Source organism: Apodemus sylvaticus, chromosome 16, assembly GCF_947179515.1.
Source record: "Apodemus sylvaticus chromosome 16, mApoSyl1.1, whole genome shotgun sequence".
NCBI classification, from domain to species: Eukaryota; Metazoa; Chordata; class Mammalia; order Rodentia; family Muridae; genus Apodemus; species Apodemus sylvaticus.
Genome location: NC_067487.1, coordinates 60,377,157 through 60,404,148, shown reverse-complemented (window position 1 = coordinate 60,404,148; position 26,992 = coordinate 60,377,157). Strand labels below are relative to the sequence as shown.

Sequence of the window (26,992 nt, the reverse complement as noted above, 5' to 3'; positions counted from 1 at the left end):
CTCTTGCCTCCCCCTGTTCTCCCATCCACCCCTTCCCACTTCCCTGTTCTGGTATTCGCCTACACTGCTGCACTGAGACTTTCCAGAACCAGGGGCCACTTCTTCCTTCTTCTTGGACATCATTTGATATGTTGATTGTGTCTTGGGTATCCCAAGTTTCTAGGCTAATAGCCGCTTATCAGTGAATGCATATCTGATCTTTTGAGACTGGGTTACCTCACACAAATAGCTGATGCTCTAAGATCAAGAATTGACAAATGGGATCTCATAAAATTATAAAGTTTCTGTAAGGCAAAGGACACCGTCAAAAGGACAAATCGGCAACCAACTAATACGGAAAAGATCTTCACCAACCCTACATCTGACAGAAGATAATATCTAATATATACAAAGAACTCAAGAAGTTAGACCCCAGAATACCAAATAACCCTATTGAAAATGGGGTACAGAACTAAACAAAGAATTTTCACCTGAAGAACCTGAAGATGGCTGAGAAGCACCATAAGAAATGTTCAGCATCATTAGTCATTAGGGAAAGGCAAATCAAAACAACCCTGAGGAATTGTTATCCTAATATGTCACAAAATAGCTTTCAACCTAAACCTAAACAAAAGAAATAAAGAAGGATACTCCATTGTAACCAAAAAGACATTATAATCATAAACATGTATAACCCAAACTCAGATGCATTCAATTACACAAAAAGTATATTACTAGAAGTAAATACACAGACTAACATCAATCCACTGATACTGTATGATTTCTGTTTTTTCTTTTTTTTTTTCTTTTTGCAAGACAGGGTTTCTCTGTGTAGCCCTGAATGTCCTGGAACTCACTCTGTAGACCAGGCTGGCATCAAACTCAGAAATCTGCCTTCCTCTGCCTCCCAAGTGCTGGGACTAAAGGAGTGGGCCACCACCGCTGGGTTTTGGATGATTTTAATACCCCAGTTTATCCAATAGATAGGTCATCTGAACAAAAAACAAGCAGAGAAATATTAAAATTAAATGACATCGTGTATCAAATGGACCTAACAGATACCTACAAATATTCCACACAAACATAAAGAATTTATGGTCTGCGAAGCAATCTACAAAATTTTCCCTAAAACAAATTATATCCTAGGACACACACACACACACACAAGAAAATTGAACTGATTCAGAATGAATTAAATACTTTGATGTAACTTGTGTGAATATAATACTGCAAACTTAAAATCACTAGGAATTACATAAACATATATAGAGATTAAACACTATAAGGAATGATGAGTAGATCAAAGAACAAACAAAGAGAGAAGTTAAAAAGATTTCCTATAACTAAATAAAGAGAATACAGGACAAAAAAGCCTGGGGGCACATGGAAAAAGAGTCCTACATGGGAAATTTGTAACTCTAAGTGCTTACATTAATAAAACAGAAAACATACAAATGAATAACTTAATGATGCAACTCAACCCTTTGAAAACCCAAAAATAAACCAAATCCAGAACCAGTTAATGGCAAGAAATAATAAAACTCAAGGCATAAATTAATGCAATAGAAACAAAACAACACCGAGACGCAACAAAAAAGAACTGGTTCTCCTGAAAGGGAAGGCACAGAGAAGGAGCGATGGGTCTGGGGTCCTTCAGAGATTCACCAGTCTGACTCAAGTTTTGCTTTTGGTAAATAAGAGGCATTTTAATTAAAAGAAGACTGACCAAGACCAACCCAGAGAGAATTCTCTAGATAAGGCCAAGGCTTTGTAGCAAAATCTACAGAGTTACAATTTGGGGAAGCCTGTCCAGGTGAAGGCAAGACTTGATTTTGTGACATGTCCAGCAGGAGCCTTGGCCATGCAAGCAAGCAGGCATTTTGTACAGAAGCAGAACTTAAAAGTTAGCCTGTTTAATCTTGTGACCCATCACTTTGTAGGACTACTGAGGCACTGAAATATTTTGCAACATTCAGCAATATTTGTAAGAGTAGCTCAACTGTACAAGGAAGTGGTCCATCTCAGGCTACCTGACAGGGTACATTCAAGATACAGTAATTTCCTCATGTCTTATGAGAGCTAAAAACAATTTGCTTTTACAGGCCTAGCACAGTAAATTTATCCTCTAAACATAATGTTACATTCTTCAGTGATATAGGAACAATGTGGTAGTTTGAAATCATTTCTTCTTTGCATGGGAACAAATTGCTCCAAGGTGTAATTAGAAAGAAGAGAAAGGAGACTGGAACAAACAAAATGACATCTGGGGTAAAGACAATCAGAAGAAATTCAAAGTTTTTAAAGAAAACAAAGTGCATTTCTTCCTTACAGTAAAACATTGGTATAAATATACTTGCACAATTGGCTTATACTGTCATAGGAAAACAAACAAACAGTGTCTCTCAACTCTTTAATCACATTTCTGTAAAAGTGTCTCCATACGTTTGAGAGTAGGTCAAAGAGCTGCTCAAGGGGCCAGAGATGGATCCGTGGTTAAAGTGCTTGCTGTTTAACCATGGTGACTTGATCCCAGGACCCACTGAAACCACATACCTCTCTACTTCAGCTATAATTGAATTCTTCCTACTGTTTTCTAGGGAGAAGTTCAGGGCTTTTGTCATTGCTAGGACTGTAAGCAAAGTAGTGATGTATCATTGTGAGTGGATCACCATTGACAATGGTGAGATTTTATTTATTCTCTTAGGGCAATGTATTGATTCGTGGTGAATTGGTACCAGTTTGGCAAGTTTCCTCCAATATTGAAACATTGAACCATATCACCCTTCATTCACTCTGAAGGGAAGCTCCTTAGGCAGGAAGGCACCTCAAAAGATTCCAAAATGGTCCCTGAAACTGATCAGATACACTAAGTTCCTTCCATGCCAGAGAACAATAAAAGCTGAAAGTCCCTCTCAGATGAAAGGAAGCTGAGCTGCCAAGAAGACTGTCAAAAGAGCCAACCTCATGCCGGCTGTCTGGAAGACGTTTAGACCAACTGAGGCACTTAGAAAGGACACTGTCCAACCTGTTGAGCCATCTACAGGCTGTGCAGTTTCTCTGGGTTCCCAGCTTTTTGAGCTGTCACCCACGCTGTGTGGGCTTTGGTGATACAGCTGTCTTTGAGTCATTTCTGCTCCTGTAAGTAACCCCTCACCCATATTCCTATAAGTAACCCCAATAAAACTTATTGGTTCACCACGTAGGACTTCGGTAGTATGGGCGCTTTGGTCTGTCCTGGGTTCCTTATCCAGGGTAAACAATGTTCTGTCACACAACAGTACCTACTACGTTTTATAACTGTAAAATTCTATTTATTCTTTGTAATTAGCAAGCATATTGTGTGTGAGCACATATTTTGAAGGTCACTTATAATTTGAGGGGGCACTTATGGTTTTATAGTTGGCCATGATGGGACAGTTTCCTAGAAGACAAATGTACTACTCAGGACCAACTGAACTAAGCTGAGATGACTTAGGTAACCCCGTGCTCTGCCACAGGGACTTAAATTTGTATCAATTCATTCAAACTTCCCACTCCAGCAAAGGAGCTCTGAAATCCTGGACCCAGGTTGTGTTTGGGGAGGGTATCTACCCTCCAAAATGTTGCTTTGGGGTCTTTCAGGTGACATCACAACCAGCTATGGAACCTTGAAGGCTGTGTCTAGGGGCAACCCCCTGAGTAAGACATCATTCGTGAGGTTGCCTCCGATGCTTTCGCTGCTAGGCTTAGGCCTCGTGACTTACTAGTGAAGAAATAAGACAATTGGTCCTATTTCAAAGTTGTATATATTTAGCTGGTTACAGCTACCTATAAGGATACTTCTGAAGTATTCTTAGTTCACCTTGGAGTCTTCTAGAGTGGACCCCTGACCCATAAAGTCAACTCTTTATAAAGAAGAGCCATTCAGAGGCTAATAGCTTTCCTTCCTTGGACCCACCAAGCGTTGGAAGAAGGGACTCTTCAGGCTCAAGGGACATCAACCCAAGAAAACCCACCTGGAGCCAGGCCCACAACTGCTTTTCCTTCAATCTAAAAAGGCAGAACTACAGGAGAACCAACACCCTCGAACAATCAATCTAAAATGCCTGGGATAGGGATGAAGCCCGAAGATGCAGGAAAAGCGCGAAAGCGCAAATTCCAGCATGAAAGGGGGGCAGAATCTGAGCCTGAAGATTTGGGACAAGTCCCAAGAAAGAAATTCCAGGAGGGAACAGAGATAGTATTTAGAGAGCCTGGCGATGCTCAGAAGACCACCCCTCAGGAGCAACAGCATCCGGACCATCAGGAAGAAGAGCCAGGCAGGGGTCATGTCCTTAAACTCCATGAGGAGAGTCCAAGAAAACAGAAAGTCCTGCAGAATATGAAAGAACCTCCAGAGCAGGCTAAAACGGAGAGGAAGCCTACTGATGGGGGCACGGGTCGCAAGCGTCCCCATTCCTCCTATTCCATCCTGGAGGAAAACGATCACCCCACCCCACAGAAAAAGCACAGAAGGTTACCTCCAGACCTTCAGTGTGTAGACCATGTAAGAGCCGATCCACACAGGCCAGACTTACCGGAAACATCAGCACAAAGCAACCTGGATAGTGGTAGCAGAGGTACTTTACTCCCCGACAAGACACCAGTACTTGCTGCAAATAAAAAGCCTCTCGGGGACAAGGAAAAAGGCAGAGAAGTGGATCGGATCATTAATCTTACACAGGAAATGGAGGAAGAAATAAAGAAGGCATTGGGTCCAGGGCCTCTAGAGGACATCCTAAGCAGTAGGTTCAAGCTACAAGTCACCCGAGAAGATATACAGACCCTGGAGAGTGGCCGGTGGCTGAATGATGACATCATTAACTTTTATCTCAACCTTCTCGTGGAGAGAAACGAAGAGCAGGGCTACCCGGCTCTTCACGTCTTCAGCACGTTCTTCTATCCCAAACTGAAGCACAGTGGCTACTCTTCTGTAAAAAGGTGGACGCGAGGAGTCGATATCTTTGAGAAAGAAGTAATCATAGTGCCTATCCACCAGCAGGTGCACTGGAGCTTGGTGGTCATCGATATAAGGAAACAAAATATTGCGTACCTCGACTCCATGGGTCAGTCAGGAAATTCAATCTGTGAGACCATCTTTCAGTATCTACAGAACGAAAGTAGGACAAGAAGGAACATCGAGCTGGACCCTTTGGAGTGGAAAAGATACAGTATGACATCAGAGGAGATTCCTCAGCAACTGAATGGGAGTGACTGTGGGGTGTTTACCTGTAAATATGCAGATTACATCGCTAGAGACCAACCTGTCACCTTTACTCAGCAGGACATGCCCTTCTTCAGGAAGAAGATGGTATGGGAAATCCTGCACAGTCACTTACTGTAACAACATCCACCTGGTTGCTATGGTCCCCGGCCCTGTACTTTTCCATCCACGTTTCTAATATACCTCAAGGAGGATGAGTTGAAGAGATTAGAAACACTGAAGGAGCTGTCTGACTGGACCAAGCCCACTCTCTTCAATATAGTGCTATCATGGGCTGTGGGACTGCTGCCCTAATGCCATCTCTAGGATGGGTGCAACTACTGCAAGCTTAGAAACTGCTGCTGTCCAGCCCACAGGAGACTACTTGTCCAAGAAATAATGTTATAATGCTGGATTTAGTCAATGAATTGGTGCTTTTGTTTATTTTGTTTGGTCTTTTGGTTGTGGCTTTGATTTTATTCTTTTGTATTTATATTTTTGTGCGTATTTTGCTTTTATTGATGATTTTGTGTTTTTTGTGTCTCCTGGGTTTTTTGTTTGTTTGTTTTGTTGTTGTTTTTGTCTAGTTTTGGCTGTTGCTTTTGTTTATGATTTTGGTTTTATTTTTGTGGTTTGTTTTTATATTTTGTTTGTGTTTTGGGTTTTTGTGGTTTGTTGCCTTTTGGTTTTTTGTGTATATTTTGTTTTTGTTGATGATTTTGTGTTTTTTGTGTTTCCTGGGTTTTTGTTTTTGTTTTTCTTGTTGTTGATTTTGGTGTAGTTTTGGCTGTTGTTTTTGGTTTTCTTTTTGTGGTTTGTTTTTATTTGTTTGTGTTTTGCGTTTTTGGGGGGGGGTTGTTGGTTTTTGGTTTTTGTTTGTGTTTTTCATTTTGTTTTGTTGTATTCTGTGTTAACTTGAAGTAAGGATAATGGTAAATGACCATTTGTATCTCATATGCCATCTAGCGATGGATTGAATTATTGGGGTTTTTTTTCCTTTGAAATGTTCTATTCATTTTAAATTCTTCTTTAAATTTTTTGATATATATTCAGATGGAAATTGATATTTTCTTTTCTTCTTAGATTAACATTTCCACTGTGGAAGTCAGGCTTTTGTTATTTAGTGTTGACACTATTAGTTATACAATAATATATTTTGCATGTGATGCAATACGTTGTATTTAACCCTTCTATTCATTATCATATGGTTCTCTTTGTACTATTTTTACTTAATAAAGTTTAAAGTTACTAAAAAAACAACTGCTTCTTTGAGATAATAAAGAAGACTGATATCATCTTGGCCCAAGTAATGAGGAGAGGTAACCCAAACCCAGAGAGACAAATGTTCATGTTCTCTCTCTCTTGAAGTTCTTAGTTCAAAACCTCAGATATGAGTATATAATCTCGAGTAACACGTAGGGGGAAGTATTGATTCTGTAATTGGTTCTTGATTGGGTCAACAAAGGAGGTGAAGTCAATTACTTGGTGAAGAGAAAAAAAAGTGGTTCTTCCGGGTCCAAAAAGGAAGAGACTAGAAAGAGGAATTCAGAGCAGGCTTTGGAAGAGCAGGACACAACAGCCATGGAGTTCTCAGGGGAACTATTGCTTGTAGCTTCCACCACGGACAGAGGCCAAGGAGAAGGGAAAGGGCTAGTTGATAAAATTAGGACAGGAAATTCTTCACTCAGATATTGCGTCATCTAGCTAGTTTTAAAATATTAAACTGTCTTGTGTTTTCCATTTGCAGTGTTAAGGTGTGCAGGAGGCAAACGAGACAGCCAGGGTGGTCAGGGATGGCTTGGCAGAGCTGGCTGTGAGAGGTTAAGGGAATGATCCCAGCTGGCATTGGGCAGAGCTGAGTGACACTGGCTGCTCCTGATCTCTGAGCCTCTCAGGAAGCTCAGGCAGAGCTCTTGAGAAAGAGCAAGCATGTTTTAAAAATGATATATTACACTAACAGCAGAAAAATAACAAGACCACTGTAAGGAGAGCAGGATAGAGTGCGAAAGCAATAGAGGGAGAATAGCAGGGCACAAATGATGTGAATAGGTGATTGGGAAAACAGGGACCATACATATGGAGGGGAGAAAGAAGACAAATAGGGGAGGACTGGGTGGGGGGAGGGACTAGGAACTACCTACAATACATTTAATTAAAATATAAATCTGTGTATACATAATACATACCTGCATGTGTACATACATATATACACGTAAACACATAAATACAAAGTTAAAATGAAATTTTCACATCTGTGCTGATAATGCTCCTTCCAATAGCCATAGGTTATGTAACCTTAAAACCCAACTGTAGACATGAGAAGCCCTGTTTTGTGTTGTCCATCAGGGTTGTCTCAGAAGCTCTCAGAACATTATAGGCTGCTTCTGATACCCTTGTTTGTGCTGCAGAGGTGAATGACAGCTCTATAGCTGAAGAGACCATGCATGCACTTCAGACACAGGACCTTGAGATCTGAGCTGGAACTGACCTGAAAACCTCCTCCCTGAGGACTAGCTTTCATTGTAGAAGGTGTAGAAGGCACCATGCAAGCTTCCTAGGGAGGGAGGCAAACAATAATCCTACACAGCTATGATATCTATGAACCACACCAATTACCAGCATGACACAAAACCCTACAGGTTGTAATAGTGGCATGTATACTTTAATGGTAACCAGTGCTCTACAATGGACCATAATATCCACTCACCAAGAAGGAACTCATGCCTGGTATTGCAAACCTAGCTCACTATGCAAGGCTAGCAAAGTTGTGGATGTTGGAGAAAACAACCTACAACCACCACTTTACTAAAGCAGATAATCCCTAAGTATACTACAAAAATATATCCCTCACTCTCATCAAAGAAGACAATCATAGACAACCTAAACTAATCAAAATGAAGGATTGTTAACCTAGCCCTATCTGATACATCTACAACACAACTCCTGGGCACACGGCTCAGGGATCATTGTGGGGAAGGGCTAGGAAAGTTTCCAAGTGCCAGAAAAGTAGGAAAATTTCTGTGAGATTGACTCTTCAGAAATGTATGAGAAGCTACACCAATGATGTTTCAGTAAGATGGATGCAGAAACATGACCTGAACAAGATTTACACCAACGGACATGCTGATGTGGAAAGGTCATGATGGTGAAAGCTCATGAAGCCTCACCCTGGCAAAAAAAAAAAAAAAAACTACAGACAACTAACTAAGGACTGCTGAGAGTGGGAGAAATAGTCCTGTCCAGAGAGAGCCATGTGTACATGTGTGTGTGCGCGTATAAAACCACAAATGAAAAGGGTCACGATGCTGACTGAGAGCAAGAAAAGCTCATGGAAGGGTGTGAAGGAAGAGGAACAGAGGAAAACATAATGATTGTTCACAAACACACACAGGCACACGCACACGCGCACTCACACATACACAGGCACACACTCCCAAATGTATAAATATACCTGATAGGAATGTCTAATGTTACTTTTGCGTATGTGTATGTTCTCTGTCTCTGTCTCCCTCTCTCTCACTTTGTCTTTCTCTGTCTCTCTCTGTCTCTGTATCTCTGTGTGTGCATGTGTGTGTGTGTGTGTGTGTGTGTGTGTGTGTGTGTGTTTAGTTTAAGTTCTACAAGAAAGCTGTTGGCTGTTGCCAAGGCATCCATTCTTTTACTGCACTCTTAGAGAAATCATGTCATGCTGGCTGTTTTATTCTCTATTGTGTTTTATGTCATATTTAAGAACCCCATTGTCATCTCTAATTGTCTCATTTCTTCTCAGAGTTCTTATAGTTTTACTCTTGGTTTATTTCAAGTTTACCAAAAATTGTGCATATAATATATGTAAGTGTACATATAAAAATAAAAAGTGATGTTATGTCACTTGAAGAGAAAATATCATGATAAAAAATTTGAAGTCCAAGTACCAGGTATGAAAACTTCTCTTCATGTTGTACTCAGGGGAGTTCAAGAGACCCTCAAAGACATAGGCTGTTGCTGTTTCCTTTTGTTGCCTCACACAACTTGATGGCAAGACCCTATTGCTGAAGAGACCACATACTTCAAACTCAGAAATGGGAAGAGCCAAGTTGGAACTGACCTTGGAAGCCTCTTTCCTAGGGATTAACTCTCATAGTACACAGAGAGGCTGTGTAAACAGCCAAGGGATACAAACAATTAACAGTCCTGCCCTGCTAGAAGGTCTATGACCCACAATGGCCACCAGCATGGCATGATAGACACTATGCTGTAATAATGGCATTTATATCTTGGAGTTACCCAACAGGCACACAGTAAAATTTAAGAGCTGCCTAGTAGGAGGGAATTCATGCCTGCTACCATAAACCTAACCAAATACCTATGCTTGGTGTGGATATGAAATCTAGAAGACAACTTTCTACTGTTTTGCTAACCAAGTATATTTCCTACCAATTCTCCAAATACTTATCCTTCTATCCACAGACAATTATTGTAGTTGTCAATCCTAATCAAAAAAGTCTCTCTCTCTGTCTCTGTCTAACTCTCTCTCTCTCTCTATCTCTCTCTCTCTCTGTCTCTCTCTCTCTCTCCCCTCTCTAGTGTTTTGAGACAGGGTTTCAATGTATAACCCTGGATGTCTTGGAGCTCACTCTGTAGACCAGGGGCCTTAAAACTCCCCAAGCTCTGCCTGCCTCTTCCTCCCAAGTGTTGGAATTAAAGGGGTGTGACACCACTGCCTGTTAAAGAATTATTTTAATAAATGACAAAGACCATCCCAGAAATCCACAACTAGACAAGATATAAAGAACAAGTCCACTGTGGTGTCCGTCCACAAGTGATAAATATATACAAAATAACTTCTATGGCTCAGGGAACATGGCAGAAATGGGGGCAGGAAGACTGTAGGAGCCAAAGGACCAGAAAGTCTGCCATGAGATAATGACATCCATACATATGAGCAGAAAGCTGCACCCATAAAATCTCAACAATATGGTCACCTAACAAAGGACTGTATAGTGACAATAGCAGTTAAGAAGCACCATGATAGAGAAAATCTCCCAAGATTCCACTCCTAAATGAAGTCATGTCAGTAATGCATGCTGAGAGAGGGAAACACATTCTTCTCCAGGGAGAATCACCCAAAATGTGACCAAGTGCCTAAACACGCACATATTGGCAACACTAAATTAGACTCAGCAGTTTGTATGTAGATGTGCATTTATATGTTTATTTTTGTATCTGTTTATAAATGCATAGGTGTATTCAGAGTTGACAAGGAGTTGGGGACAATGGGAAGAGTTGGAAGAAGAGAGAGCATGGGTAGAAATTATCTAACACAATAGTTATGTGATACTTTTCAAGAAATAGACTAAACTAATGTAACTGAAAAACAAAACCCAAGCAAATAAACACGTAAACAGAGACAGAGAGAGGGGGGGGAGAAAGAGAGAATGGAAGAAAGAAAAACATGAAAACATTGAAAGCTCATAGGGCCTCAATTATACACAAAGAGCTATAGGAAACAAGAAGATGCAGGTAAACAGAGAAACAGTCTTTTCCAGGGAAGAGCACACCTATTGCTGATATAATTGACACCAAATGGTGAGCCCTGAAACATACATGTGAGCAGCAACACACAGACTGAGCTGGCACTTAAGTAGTTAGGAAAAAATTCACATATTTTGTATGTATATATATAAATATATATGTATATGTATATACATGTATGAGTATTAGGAATATATAACTATATCCACAAGGAATTTTTAAAAGATTCCATAGGTTTGAAAGAGGCTTGGAGGGAAGAGAAGAAAGGAAGAAATAATAAAAGTATACTCTTAAATTATAAATTATTATTAAAAGGAAAAGGATGATACAGACAGAACAAAACATGCTTGAGAATATAGCAGGTTGAAAAATCAACACTCTGCTACTAGCAACTACAAAGTTTGAAATCAAACATTGGCAATGGTATTAACAATTAGAAATAAACTAAATAAAAGAAAGTAACGTCAGAGCTCTGAAAAGAAAGCTCCACCACTAAGGGCTCCTGTTGTTTGGCAGAGGAGCCAATAAGATTCCCAGCACCCACACTATGCAGCTCACAACAATCAATAGCCACAACTCCAAAACTCTGACACTGTTTCAACACTTCTGAGGACAACCACACAAACAAACAAACACACACACACACACACACAATTCTATTCTAGTCTAGTCTAGTCTAGTCTAGTCTAGAAAAACCAAAGATTGCTTAGAAGACATAAGTGTTATTTACCCATATAAAATATCTTCTCTGGAGAATCCAAATACATGATTCTCCAGCATCATCTTACCCATAGTCCATCATTTACCAATAATAAGTAATTGAAAAGTCCTTATAAGGATCTTGAAAGATGAAGTACCTGATTCTATCATCCAGAAGCTTCCACTGCCCTAAACAGTGGGAATGTTTAGATCTTTCCTATCAAGATGCTTCATCCATCTAAGCCATGAATGAGATACAGTGACAAGCAAAATGGTTACATGAATACACTCAGGGATACCTGGTAACTGGTTTGCTCCTGAGACCTCAAATGTCTGCAGTGGAGGCAGGGTGAGAAGCAGCTCCTGTTCTGCTGTGCTGAGCTCCACCCTGGACATGACGCACCTAGTGACAGAGGTCTGATTCAGCTGCAGAGCTGGGCAGATGCTTTCAAGAAAGCCTCTGCAGTTGAATAAAGAGAGCTCGAAAAGCTGTGAAGCTGAGAAGATTTCCATTAGGACCTGGAGCAGTGCTTGGTCAGCTGGACCCATGTAGTTTACTGAAACAACCAGTCTAGGTACCTTGTACAGCTTGGGGGACAGTTTCGAATACCCAGAGTTTATGTGGGGTGGATGGGAGGGTATGGTGACATTAAAATTCTTTATGTTCTCTTCATTTTTAGACAAATTTTTCACCCATTGCAAACTTAGCTCAATGCCCCCAGCTGAGCTGTTTACACGGGTTTCCTGAGTGTAGAACACCCTGCAGCTCAGCATGACTTCTGTTTTCCTGCCTGGTGTGGTAGGGACTTCCCAGGTGCCTGGCCTATGGCTATGGTGGTTTTTTCCTGTTGTTTTTCACCCAGACTCAAGTATAAGTCGCTGGTCCCTCAGTAAAGCTTCCACATTCTCCTAAATAAATGACTGAGGTCTGTGTCATCTGCCTATCCCCCAGGCCTACACCTGATACTCAGCACCATGGCAGCACGGGTGCTGTCAAGTGGAGGTTCCACCAAGATCAGGAAAGAGAGGAGTTCCTGACGGGATCGTTCCAAGAAAAGCCGACCAGGGAAAGGAGAAGAATGTATTGGGGAAAATACAGCACAAGAAACAAAGTGAAAGTAAGAACTGCATCAAGTAAAGTAAGCACAGGACTGCACCATGGGGAAGACAAGTCCCACCTATATTAGACAATAGTTTATGTTTTCTTAAAAATAGTAATAGCAGTTAGTTAGCTAGAACTTCATTTTTTGGTTCCTGTCTTGTGCTTTGCAATGTTTCCTTGAATACTACACCATGTGTTTTAGCCCCTTTACTGTAGCTTGGAAAGTCTCTAATAAACAGGAAGAAGACAAGAAATTGAATTGTTCTAGCAGAGTGTGTGTATTTACAAATTGTTGGGAGTATGAAGATGATGTTGTGGTTGTGAGAATTCCTGGAATTGTACCTATGCCTCTAAATGATGAAGGGAGACTTCCTGTCACCTTGTGTCACCAGAAGAGAGATTTTGGTATTACTGCTGCCCCTGATTAAAGAATGGGCTGGGTCCATGGCACTAGGACTTTTAGCGTGTGGAGCTGCTGCATTGGGATTATTCCTTCTAAACCGTATGTGCAAACAACAAAGCCAGTCCAGAGCAGTAACTAGACAAGTGCTTATGTCTTGGGCACAGGATGATCCATCTGCTCAAATCTGGCTCAGCTTGAATCAGGGATAGTTAGTCTATGATGGACAATTCCTTTGCAGTCCACAACAACCTAAGACAGTGACTCTGGGACTGGCAGAGATCCCCAGAGACAGGTAATGGGAGATGGACATAAGATGGCCTAAGACAGACACTATTCCTTCTTATAAAATAAAAAAGGGAACCCTGTTGGGCTTCAGTGAGCTTAGCTCAATGTCCCCAGCTGAGCTGTTTGCACAGGTTTCCTGAGAGTGGAAAATCCAGCGGCTCAGCTTGATGTCTGTTTTCCTCCCTGGTGTGGTAGGGACTTCCCAGGTGCCTGACCTATGGCTATGGTTGTTTTTTCCTCTTGTTTTTCATCTGGCCTCAAATACAAATTGCTGGTGCCTCATTCAAGCTTCGGCTTTCTCCTAACTGAATGACCCAAGTCTGTGTCTTCTGTCAATCTCCCAGGCCTATGCATCAGGCAGCACTGATGCTGACATTAGTGGAGCCTGCAGTTAAGTGACTTTTAATTGTAAAGAGACTTTGAGGAAGAGGACAGATCGGCAACCAACAAATTGGGAAAAGATCTTCACCAATCCTACATCAGATAGAGGGCTAATATCCAATATATATAAAGAACTCAAGAAGTTAGACTCCAGAAAACCGAACAACCCTATTAAAAAATGGGGTACAGAGTTAAACAAAGAATTCTCACCTAAAGAACTTCGGATGGCAGAGAAGCATCTTAAAAAATGCTCAACTTCATTAGTCATTAGGGAAATGCAAATCAAAACAACCCTAAGATTTCATCTTACACCAGTCAGAATGGCTAAGATTAAAAATTCAGGAGACAGCAGGTGTTGGAGAGGGTGTGGAGAAAGAGGAACACTCCTCCACTGCTGGTGGGGTTGCAAATTGGTACAACCACTCTGGAAATCAGTCTGGCGGTTCCTCCGAAAACTGGGCACCTCACTTCCAGAAGATCCTGCTATACCACTCCTGGGCATATACCCAGAGGATTACCCACCATGTAATAAGGATACATGCTCTACTATGTTCATAGCAGCCCTATTTATAATTGCCAGATGCTGGAAAGAACCCAGGTATCCCTCAACAGAAGAGTGGATGCAAAAAATGTGGTATATCTACACAATGGAGTACTATTCAGCCATTAGAAACAATGAATTCATGAAATTCTTAGGCAAATGGATGGAGCTAGAGAACATCATACTAAGTGAGGTAACCCAGACTCAAAAGGTGAATCATGGTATGCACTCACTAATAAGTGGTTATTAACCTAGAAAACTGGAATACCCAAAACATAATCCACACATCAAATGAGATACAAGAAGAAAGGAGGAGTGGCCCCTGGTTCTGGAAAGACTCAGTGAAACAGTATTCGGCAAAACCAGAACGGGGAAGTGGGAAGGGGTGGGAGGGAGGACAGGGGAAGAGAAGGAGGCTTACGGGACTTTTGGGGAGTGGGGGGGCTAGAAAAGGGGAAATCATTTGAAATGTAAATAAATTATATCGAATAAAAAAATAAAAAAAAAAGAGACTTTGAGGGGTTAGAAAGATGGCTCAGCAGTTAAGAGCACCAAGTGTTCTTCCAAAGGTCCAGAGTTTAATCCCCAGCAATCACATGGTAGCTCACAGACATCTATGGGATACGATGCTCACGTCTGGTGTGTCTGATGACAGTTACAGTGTACTCATATAAATAACAACTAAATATATTCTTAAGAAATGACTTTGGGGGTTTGCGAGCCTGTCCTGAGGCCTGTGTCCTACGTGGGGATAAGTGCAGGGAGTGACTCCCCTTGCCCTCATCGCTGCCTGCTGGAGCAGGAAGGCAGCACCAGATTCTGAGATATCCTAAGTTTAAGATCTCTGGGGGTGCAATCTGCCAGGGGTCTGCCTGCACCCAGGACCTGGGCAGATAAGTGGTTCATCTGTGTGCCAGCCTGTCGTGGGGCCTATGTCCTACATGGGGATTAGCACAGGGAGTGACTCCCCGCCAAAATCTTCGCTCCATGACAGAGCAGTTGGGGAGCACCAGGTTCACTGAGACAACCCAAGCATAACATTGCTTGGGACAAGACACAGCAGGGCTCCAACAGCACACTAGAGGAAGGCAGCATATCAGCAATCTGTGCCAGGGGAAACCCAGTCATCCAGTGTCGTGGAAATAGCCTTACAGACTCACAGGTGGTTGAAGCACCAGCCAGTGACAACAAGACCAACTAACACCGATGAGAACTAGATGGCTAAAGGCAAACATAGGAACACTAATAACAGAAAAGAAGGCAATATGGCAGCATCTGAACCCAATTCTCCAATAACAGCAATTCCTGGATACCCCAACACACCAGAAAAACAAGATTTGGATTTAAAATCACTGGTCATGATGCTGTTAGAGGAACACATGAATGACATAAATAAATCTCGTAAAGAAATTCAAAACCAGAACAGGGAAGTGGGAAGGGGTGGGTGGGAGGACAGGGGGAGAGAAGGGAGCTTATGGGACTTTCGGGGAGTGGGGGGCTAGAAAAGTGGAAACCATTGGAAATGTAAATAAAAAAATATATCGAATAAAAAAAAAGAAAAAAGAAATTCAGGAGAAAAATTATCAAGTTAGAAGCCCTTACAAGGGAAACACAAAGATCATTGAAAGAAATTCAGGAGAATATGAGTCAAAAAATAGAATCAGATAAGGAGGAAATGCAAAAATCACTTAAAGAAATACAGGAGAACTTTGGTCAACAGGCAGAAGTCATGAAACAGGAAACACAAAAATCTCTTAAAGATTTATAGGAAAGCACAAACAAGTAAGTGAAGGAGCTGAGCAAAACCATCTAGGATCTATAAACAGAAGTAGAAACAACTAAGAAATCACAAAGGGAGACAACTTTGGAGATAGAAAACCTTGGGAAGAAATCAGAGGCCATAGATGCAAATATCAACAACAGAATACAAGGGATGGAAGAAAGAATCTCTGATGCCAAAGATACCATAGAAACCATGGACTCAACAGTCAAAGAAAATGCAAAATGCAAAAATCTTGTAACCCCAAATATCCAGGAAATCCAGGACACAATGAGAAGACTAAACCTAAGGATTACAGGCATAGATGTGAGTGAAGATTTACAACTGAAAGTGCCAGCAAATATCTTCAATAAAATTATGGAAAAAAAAAACTTCCCTAACCTAAAGAGAGAGATGCCCATGAATATACAAGAAGCCTACAGAACTCCAAACAGACTGGACTAGAACAGAAATACCTCCTGTCACATAATAATCAAAACCCCAAATGTACTAAACAAAGAAAGAATACTAAAGACAGTAAGAAAAAGCCCAAGTAACATATAAAGAAGACCTATCCGAATTACAACAGACTTCTCACCAGAGACCATGAAAGCTAGAAGATCCTGGGCAGATCTCATGCAGACTCTAAGAGAACACAAATGCCAGCCAAGACAACTATACCCAGCAAAACTCTCAATCACTATAGATGGAGAAAACAAGATATTCCATGACAAAACCAGATTTACACAATATCTTTCCACAAACCCAGCCCTACAAAGGACAATATGGGGAAAACACCAATACAAGGAGGGAAACTATACCCTGGAAAAAGCAAGACAATAACCTTCTTTCAGCAAACCCAAAAGAAGATAACCACTCAAATATAAATTTAACATCAAAAATGGTAGAAAGCAATAATCACTATTCCTTAGTATCTCTTAACATCAATGGAATCAATTCCCCAATAAAAAGACATAGACTAACAGACTGGATAGGTAAACAGGACCCTACATTTTGCTGCATACAGGAAACACACCTCAGTATCAACAACAAAAACTACCTTAGAGTAAAAGGCTGGAAGACAATTCTACAAGCAAATGGTCTCAGGAAACAAGCTGGAGTTGCCATTTTAATATCAGATATTAAACCTAAAGTCGTCAAAACCTTTCAACCTAAAGGCATCAAAAGAGACACAAAAGGACACTTCTTGCTGGCCAAAGGAAAAATCCACCAAGAAGAACTCTCAATCCTGAACATCTATGCTCCAAATGCAAGGGCACCCTCATTCCTAAAAGAAACTTTACTAAAGCTCAAAGCACACATTGCACATAACACAATAATTGTGGGTGACTTCAACACCCCACTCTCCTCAACGGACCGATCAGGAAAACAGAAAATAAGCAGGGACACAGTGAAACTAACTGAAGCTTTGGACCAATTGGATTTAACAGATATATATAGAACATTTCATCCCAAAGCAAAAGAATATACCTTTTTCGCAGCAGCACCTCATGGTACCTTCTGCAAAATCGATCATGTAATTGGTCACAAGACAGACCTCAACATATATAAGAAGATTGAAATAATCCCATGCCTCCTATCAGATCACTATGGAGTAAAAGTGGTCTTCAATAGCAACAAAAACAACAGAAAGCCCACTTACACATGGAAACTGAACAATACTTTACTCAATGATACCTTAGTCAAGGAAAAAATAAAGAAAGAAATTAAAAACTTTTTTAGAATTTAACGAAAATGAAGGCACAACATACCCAAATCTATGGGATACAATGAAAGCAGTGCTAAGAGGAAAACTCATAGCCCTGAGAGCCTCCAAAAAGAAAATGGAGAGAGCATACACTAGAAGCTTAACGGCACAACTGAAAGCCCTGGAACAAAAAGAAGCTATTTCACCCAGGAGGCAAAGAAGACAAGAAATCCTGCAACTCGCGGCTGAGACCATCTATGTCTTGCTAGTATTTTCCATGGAGTAATAATAAGCAGGTTGCTTCAAAGTGAATTCCAGTTGCCTCATAAAGAATTTGCTACTATTAGAGCATATAAGACTTTAAAAACAAGTTGAACCACAGTACCATTATGTCTCCTAGGAGAAGATGGCATTAATAATGCCTAATGCCATGTTACTGAATCAGCATTCAAATGCTCGTCTCCCTCCATCTTTAATGTTTATAAAATACATTTTAGTGTGTATAGAGGGGTTGGAGTGTGTTTTATACACCAGGATGTGAGTAGAGATCAGAAAATGGTCTGTAGGAATGTGCCCCATGTTTCAACCTCATATCCTCAGTTTCAGTAGCAAGCACAGCCTACCCCCTTACCTGTCTAGCTTAGCCCACAATTATACATTGCATTTTCCTCACATTTTCCTGTCAGTTATTTTTTTAAAAGAAGTTACTAAACATGTCCTGTATAATTTTCTATACATTACATTTAGCTGGATGGATTTATTTATTTATTTATTTATTTATTGTCAGTTCTTTTCTCTAATTTCAGTAAACTGGTATTTTGGTTGCAAGGGCTTTCATTTGATTTTAAAGACAAGGTCTCATTGTATACCCCAGGGTGGCTTCGACTTCACTATCTTCCTGCATCAACCTCTGACCTGCTAGGATTTGGGATGTGCATCACTGTGCATAGGAGTTGTTTATTTTTTAATTAAAAAAAACATTTGTTGTTTATACTGTGTATAGGAAGGTTCATTGGTAGATTCAAGATCACACACAAACCTACTAGGCAAGTATTTACAAGACACCTTGCACCTAGGCAGCCATGCTCGCAAAAAATGAACGGCTATCTAAAATTACGTTGAATGGGGGATTTTTGGACAGAATTATTTTATTTAAATTTATTTGTGGAAATAGGACTCATTATCTGAGAAAAATTTTACATTTTACTCAATATTTCTAATATATTTTATGTTAAGCTTCATAATAAATGCTAAGAATCTAGAGAGAAAAAAATATAGCACATTACCTAACAAACATCACAGGCTATTGATGGACCATACGAGATATTAACTAAATATTAAGTAAAGAAAATCTTATGAAAGTAACTTCCCAATATGTAAGAAAAGTCACATATATGGAACCTACACTGACTATTTTAACAGGCTGGGAGAGAGACCACACTAGTGTAGTTCTTTTGAACCCTGTATTTTCTCTGAATTCCCTTAAAATTTTCACTTCTTCCATGAAAACACTTGTGTCTTTTGATTTTACTCAAGAGTTGAAGCACCTACTGAATTCTTCTTGAGGGAAACTTAGACTATCTATACATGCTCAGAAGTGCATTATCTTTAAGACATACCAGCCTCATTCTTACAAAGGAACCTCAAATATCCACACCAATGGATACTCATATTTTATAAAGTTATATTCAGAATAAATTTTCATTCCCAGTGATGCAGGATGGTTCACTATACAAAGATCCATCAACCTAATAGACATTATAAACAAAAGTCAATGGAAAATGCCAAATGACAGCCTCATTAGATGCTGAAAAAGCCTCAACAAAGTACATTACCTTTCCATATTAAAAGCCTTGGAGAGATCTGGAATTCATGGCACATACCTAAGTGTAAGAAAAGCAATATATAGCTAACTAACAGCTTATTTCATTTGTTTCAGATTGTTTTGATCTTCAAAATGGGTATAATGTTGACTTTTGTAGTTATACTTTTTCTCTGGGAGAGGGGTCAAAATGAAGGGTAATTTTTTTCTAGTTACTGGGCCAATGATATGCTGATTTGAGAAAAAGGGTTTGTCTTTGTGTTTTTAAAAAGAGAGATTAAGCTCTGAACATCTTCCAGAGCTATTTGGATCAGAAATGATAGAGGGAGATCTCCAGAAGAATAGATTTCAAATATTAAACAGAAACTCTCTCTTTGTGATACTAAAACTTTGTTTTGAGATTTATATAATACAAAACATATTTAGCCTTAGTAAACTTCCTCATCAGACATGCTGAACTGACCTACTTGAACTCCTGATGTCCTTCCGCCAGATCCAGTCAAGGCACAGACATCAGAGACTTTGAATCCTATTTTTCCTACACTTCCCCACCTCCCTTCACAATATCTCAATGCCCACATTCACCTTGAAGAAGATGTGAAGAGTCATCAACCCAGTTCCCTGGGATTTGGGGCTGGAAAGGGTTATTATTATTATTAAGTTGTCTTTCTGGGGAATGTAGAAATGGTTATATTGGGAACAGGGAGAAAATAGAAGTAATTATATAGCCATAATCTTATTTGGTAGAAATTTTATCATTGTTACTAAGTTGAAATCATAAGTTCTTATTTGGTACAGAATTCATTTTGATACAAAATCAAGCTTTCCATTGGTATAAATGTCTTCTATTGTTACTAAAGTTTCAGAGTACAGGGCTTAGACCCAGTCCTTCTTTGCTGTTATTATCAACAAAACTGAGATGTTTAAGCCTGTGAGTTTAGGGTCAAATAGCAAATTCATGGCTCTGAGTATATTGTTAGCATGTTTTCAAGATTTTAATCAGAAACAGATGAAAGTAGTTACTTTCCGGATTACTTTACATAGAGAGTTGGTTTTCAAATAGGGCAGAAATCCACAGAATGTGATGTTTAGTGCTATTTATTCACTCTTGTTGAGACTAGTTTGCTCCTGAAAGCTTCCCTGTCTTGGATTCAAAGAAGAAATTGAGCATCAATGAGGTTGCTTCAGTTGTGGCAAGACAGTCACTAGACAAAACTTGCCTCTCTTCATCTATAGCCAAAATAATGTCCAGAAAAGGGACACTTTTACAGGATAGGACAGCTTGATTTCTGCTGAGACACAAGGGGTTAGTCCTTAATAATTCCTGTTTCTATAAGTCTGTCAGATGACCCTGGCCAGGAGGCTGAAGACCAATGCTCCAACATTTAAGAAGGACTGTCCAAGTTTGCAGCAGTCTCTATCATTTGGCTAAGTGTTGGAAGCTGTGTTAGGTGTCCTAAATATTTTCAGTTATTATTGGTCATGCTCAGATTTCTGATGGGGTTGAAGACTCTTAGTTTCATAGCCAGCCCAAGCTGTTCAGCATGGAGAGAGCTGACATAGATTTAAATAGATGGTTTTCAAGTGGCATACAATTTATAGACAGGACATGAGTCAGGCATAAAATTATACTCTTTTAAGATAGAATAGGTGACAGAGGTTCTGTTTGATTGACAGAGATGATGGACTGGGTGTTAGGTCTAGCTTGTACATTATAATTTTCAAAATGGTATAGTTGTGATCAATTTAAATTTGGACAGAATGTGCTTTTAATTAAACAGAAAGGCTGAAATGTTGGAAGGTACATCTCTATTCAATCATATTGGGGCAGTGAGAAGCCTGTGATTAGGCAGGAAAGAGGAGGCAGAGCTAGGAGTTGGGAGGTCGGACAGAGAGAGACACAGGAGCAGGGGTGAGAGAGACACATATCAAAATGGAAACAGACATTACATTATCTAAAAGTGAGAAATTGGGATAAGACTTTTATCATTGTAAATTGGCATCTTATAATTATAAATTTCATATACATGAATACAATCGGTTAACTACTTAAGCTTAAGAGTCATGCTTTACCTGGTAATTGGAATGAGAAGTCACTGAGTGGAAGCAAGAGGAACATGTGTGAACTGCACAGGTAGCCCAGGACCTCCACTGGAGAGACAGCCAGGCTGGCAAGACTGCCAGGGAGCTTGGGTCACGTGGAGCTGTACCCTATGGGGACATAGTGTTAGAAATTTTCAGGCTGGCAGATCTTAGAAGTGTGGTTCAGAGCTGCTGTGGAAAGTTGAAGGACCGGTTTCTTTTTTTTTTTTTTCCTACATTTTTTGTTTCCGTTCCTAATGCTTTCCCCTTTCCTGGTTCGCCCCTCCCCATCTGTCTCATAAGCCCTATTCCCTCCACCCATTTCGGGATCACCCCCTCCCATTTCCCTGTCCTGGTATTCCCCTACAATGCTAGATCAACTCTTTACAGAACCAGGCACTCTCTTTCCCTCATCTTGGGTATCATTTGATATGCTAACTGTATCTTGAGAAGTCAAAGCTTCTGTGTTAATTAATATCCACTTATTGGTGGTTGCATTCCATGTGTATTCTTTTGTGATTGGGTTACTTCACTTAGGATGATATTATTGCTACATAAAATATCCAGGAAATTCAGGACACAATGAAAATACCAAACCTAAGAATAGAAATAGAAGAGGGTGAAGATTCCCAGCTCAAAGGGCCAGAAGTCACAGAAAAAAATCTTCTCAAACCCAAAGAAAGAGATGGCTATGAATGTAGGAAAAGCCTACCAAATAGATTGGAACAGAAGAGAAAATCCCCCCCCCTCCATCACATAATAATAAAAACACTACCTGACCAGAGCAAAACAAAACAATATTAAAGGATGTAAAAAGATAAGGCCAAATAATGTAGAAATCCAGACCTATCAGAATTACAACAGAGACTCTAAAAGCAAGAAGATCCTAAACAGATGTCACTCAGACCCAAAGAGAACAAAAAAATGCCAACCCAGGCTACTATACCAAGAAAAACCCTCAATTATCATAGAAAGAGATATGAGACAAAACCAAATTTAAACAATATCTTTCTACTGATCCAGCCATACAGAGGTTACTGGAAGGACAACACCAACACAAGGAGGGTAAATATACCCAAGAAAACAGAAGAAATTAAACATCTTACAACAAACCCAAAAGGAGAGAATCGCACACACACACACACACACACACACCATACCATCTCTAGCAAACAAAAATAAAAGGAACTAACAATCACCCGTGTTTAATATCTCTCAACATTAATGGACTCAATTCCCCAGTAAAAAGACATAGGCCAACAGATTGGATATATAAACAGGATCTAGCATTTTGCTGCAAAGAAGAAACACACCTCAGTAACAAAGGCAGAAATTACCTCAGAGTTAAGAGTTTTAAAAAAAAGGTTTCCAAGCAAAGTGTCCCAAGAAACTAACTGGAATAGTCATACTAATATCCAATGAAATAGACTTGCAAACAAAAGTTATCAATCAAGATGGGGAAGGAAACTTCATATTCATCAAAGGAAAAATCCACCAAGATGAAGTCTCAGATCTGAACATCTATGCCCCAAATGGAAGGGCACACACATTCATAAAAGAAACTTTACTGAACCTCAAAACACACATTGAACCTCACACACTAATAATGGGAGACTTCAATACCACACTCTCACAAATGGAAAGATCATTGAAACAGATACTAAACAGAGACACTGTGAAAACAAAACTTATGAACCAAATACTTTTAACGAGTATCTATGGAAAATTTTACCCCAAAATAAGAGAATATACCTTCTTCTCAGCATGTCATAGAACCTTTTCTAACACTGACCATACGCTTGAACACAAAACAAACCTGAACAGATACCAGAAGATTGAAATAGCACCATGCATTTCATAAGAGCACCACAGACTAAGCTTAGACGTCAGTAACAGAAAAAACAACAGAAAGACCACATACTCGTGGAACTAAACTTAACTTGGTCAAGGAAGACATCAAGTAAAAAAAAATCAAAGTCACTATAGAATTCAGTGAAAATAAAGCCATGGCATTCGCACATTTATGGCACAAAATGACAGCAGTGTGAATGGGAAAATTCATAGCACTCAGTGCCTCCATAAAAAAATGGAGAGACCCCATACAAGCAACTTAACAGCACACCTGAAAGCTCTACAACAGAAAGAAGCAAACACACCCAAGAGGAGTAGATGTCAGGAAATGTCAAACTCAGGCCTGAATTCTACCAGCTAGAAACAAAGAGAATGAAACAAAGAATCAATAAAACCAAGAGCTGATTCTTCGAGAAAATCCACAAGATAGATAAGCCCTAACAACAAGATAGATAAGCCAAACTAACAAAAGGACACAAGGACAGTATCCAAATGAACAAAATCAGCAGTGAGAAGATCTCCTGCAAACCTGCACATCTTCTTCCAAGGTCCATCCAGGTAAGTCTGCCATCCTCACATCCACTATCCTATCCACAGGACCCTAGATCTAGACTCAGTCCCACATACAATGCCTGGTGCTAGTCTAGCCTCCTTTGCCTGTGTCACTACCAGCCTCTCTGCTTCTGCCATAAACCCCAGCTGCCCCCAAACTTTGGGACACTCTCACAGCCCATGGAACCTCTCTATACATCCAGGTCCTATACATCCTTCTCCAGGGTCTACCTGTGTGAGTTGTCCTGGTATTCCCCACCTCACACCCACTGCAACATGCTCCATATACATGCAACTCCAAGCTTATACCAGAATGCACACCTGGTACAGCAGCTCAGTCTAATGTGTCTACCTAAATAATAACCAACCTTAAGGACCAATCCAACCCTCACAAGTGTAAGTCTGATAGAATGATGAAGAAAATGCAGATTTTGAAAATAAAATAGAATAAACAGATGGAAATACTGAGGAGGACTCAAGTCAAATGTAAATGAGAATGAAAGCACAATAGCTCTGGTAGAAAACTCAAAGGAAAGACTTACAAGTAGATAAAATCAAGTATTAGACAGAACACAGGGATTGGAAATAAAGTAGAGAGTCTCGACTGAAATAAGCTAAGAAGTGGGGTAGGGAGAAGGCACATAGACAATAGATATACAGGAAGTGTAGAGCACCAAGAGAAGACCAAACCTTTGGATTTTAGGAATACATGAGGGAGAAGGATCCCAGGTCCATGACATATATCAGCTCTCCAACAAGATCATAGAAGAACACTTATGCATACTAAGATAAATCCACAAGAAAGATACAGGAAGAACAAAAAACAGCAAATAGACAGAACAAGAAAAGAAACTCTTCCTGACTATTATAATTAAAACATTAAGTATACAGAGAAAAAAAGATGTTGAAAACATCATGAGAAAAAACACAAGTCCCATATAAAGAAAAACACATCAGAATAACAGCTGATTTCCCAAATGAAACTTGGAATACCATAAGGACCCAGAACAAGGCATTCCAAATCCTATAAAACCACAACAGCCAACCTAGACTAATATGCTCAGCAAAACCATCTGTCATAGATGAGTTGGGAAAAAATACTATGATATAAACAGCATTAAAAATTTTACCAACTTCAGCTCTCTGTGAGGCTAGGCACATCCTCTCCCACTGAGGTCAGACAAGGAAGCCTAGCTAGAACATATCCCACGTACAAGCACCAGCTTTTGGGATAATGTCCATTCCAGTTGTTTGGGACCCACATAAAGACCAAGCTGCAATCTGCTATATAGTTACAGGGAGACCTAGGAGAACAAGGGGAGAGAGAATGGGGAAAGGGTTGTGGGAGGGGTGACCAGGAAGTATGCAGTGAGTAGAATGTAAAGTGAATTAGTAAAAAATGAAATTACATTAAAATTTTATCAAACAACCACTTCTAGGGAAAATAAGAAGGCAAATATTTCAAGCTAAAGAGAGAGGTGACATAACTAAGAAAATGCAGAAAGAAGGTTGAAGGTGCCAGGCAATGGTGGCCCATTCCTTTAATCCCAGCAGGTGGGAGGCAGAGGCAGGAGGATTTCTGAGTTTGAGGTCAGCCTGGTCTACAGAGGGAGTTCCAGGACAACCAGAGTTACACAGAGAAACCCTGTCTCAAAAAAAATTGTTGAAGGTATAATTACAAAAATATAAATTACTACTAAGATTACCATAAATCATCAGCACAAAACAATGTCTGAAATCGATCCAAGTACTTCAATAATAGCTACAAACATTAATGGTCCCAACTCACCAACCATATGATGCAGGCTGGCTGAATGAATCAAGAAACAAAATCCTACAGGGAAGTAGTGATGTACACTGTTAATCCCTGCACTGGGAAGGCAAAAGCAAGTGGATGTCTGTGAGTTTGAGGCCAGCCTGGTCTTGAACTAACAACTAATGGCAATAATAATAATAATAATAATAATAATTCATCTATCTGCTGTTCATAAACAACTCAGCTTTAAGGATGTGTTTAAAGCACCTATACAGAATAAACTGATAGGCAATAATACTCCAAATAAATGAGACCAGGAAGCAAGTAGGAATTGTTTTTTTATTCGATATATTCTTTTTTTTAATTTTTTTATTCGGTATATTTTTTATTTACATTTCAAATGATTTCCCCTTTCCTAGCCCCCCCACTCCCCAAAAGTCCCATAAGCCCCCATCTCTCCCCCTGTCCTCCCACCCACCTTCCCACTTCCTCGTTCTGGTTTTGCTGAATACTGCTTCATTGATTGAGTCTTTCCAGAACAAGGGGCCACTCTTCCTTTCTTCTTGTACCTCATTTGATGTGTAGATTATGTTTTGGGTAATCCAGGTTTCTAGGTTAATAGCCACTTATTAGTGAGTGCATACCATGATTCATCTTTTGAGTCTGGGTTACCTCACTTAGTATGATGTTCTCTAGGTCCATCCATTTGCCTAAGAATTTCATGAATTCATTGTTTCTAATGGCTGAATAGTACTCCATTGTGTAGATATACCACATTTTTTGCATCCACTCTTCTGTCCAGGGATACCTGGGTTCTTTCCAGCATCTGGCAATTATAAATAGGGCTGCTATGAACATAGTAGAGCATGTATCCTTATTAGATGGTGGGGAATCCTCTGGGTATATGCCCAGGAGTGGTATAGCAGGATCTTCTGGAAGTGAAGTGCCCAGTTTTCGGAGGAACCGCCAGACTGCTTTCCAGAGTGGTTGTACCAATTTGCAGCCCCACCAGCAGTGGAGGACTGTTCCTCTTTCTCCGCACCCTCTCCAACACCTGCTATCTCCGGAATTTTTAATCTTAGCCATTCTAACTGGTGTAAGGTGAAATCTCAGGGTTGTTTTGATTTGCATTTCCCTAATGACCAATGAAGTTGAGCATTTTTTAAGATGCTTCTCCGCCATCCGATGTTCTTCAGGTAAGAATTCTTTGTTTAACTCTGTACCCCATTTTTTAATAGGGTTGTTTGGTTTTCTGGAGACTAACTTCTTGAGTTCTTTATAAATATTGGAGGTTAGCCCTCTATTTGATGTAGGATTGGTGAAGATCTTTTCCCAAT

General features: G+C 39.9%; 1 protein-coding gene across 1 annotated transcript; it reads left to right on the top strand.

Annotated features, from left to right (window-relative positions):
• The first annotated feature begins 3,595 nt into the window (after positions 1–3,595).
• LOC127666609 (sentrin-specific protease 2-like) lies at positions 3,596–5,744 on the top strand. Its single transcript, XM_052159542.1, has one exon. The coding sequence runs from the start codon at positions 4,061–4,063 to the stop codon at positions 5,339–5,341; it is 1,281 nt and encodes a 426-aa protein (XP_052015502.1). The 5' UTR covers positions 3,596–4,060; the 3' UTR covers positions 5,342–5,744.
• Positions 5,745–26,992: the final 21,248 nt, after the last annotated feature.

Excerpts from the sequence above, each read along its gene's own strand:
- LOC127666609 (XM_052159542.1), top strand. The coding sequence starts at position 4,061 with ATGCCTGGGATAGGGATGAAGCCCGAAGATGCAGGAAAAGCGCGAAAG.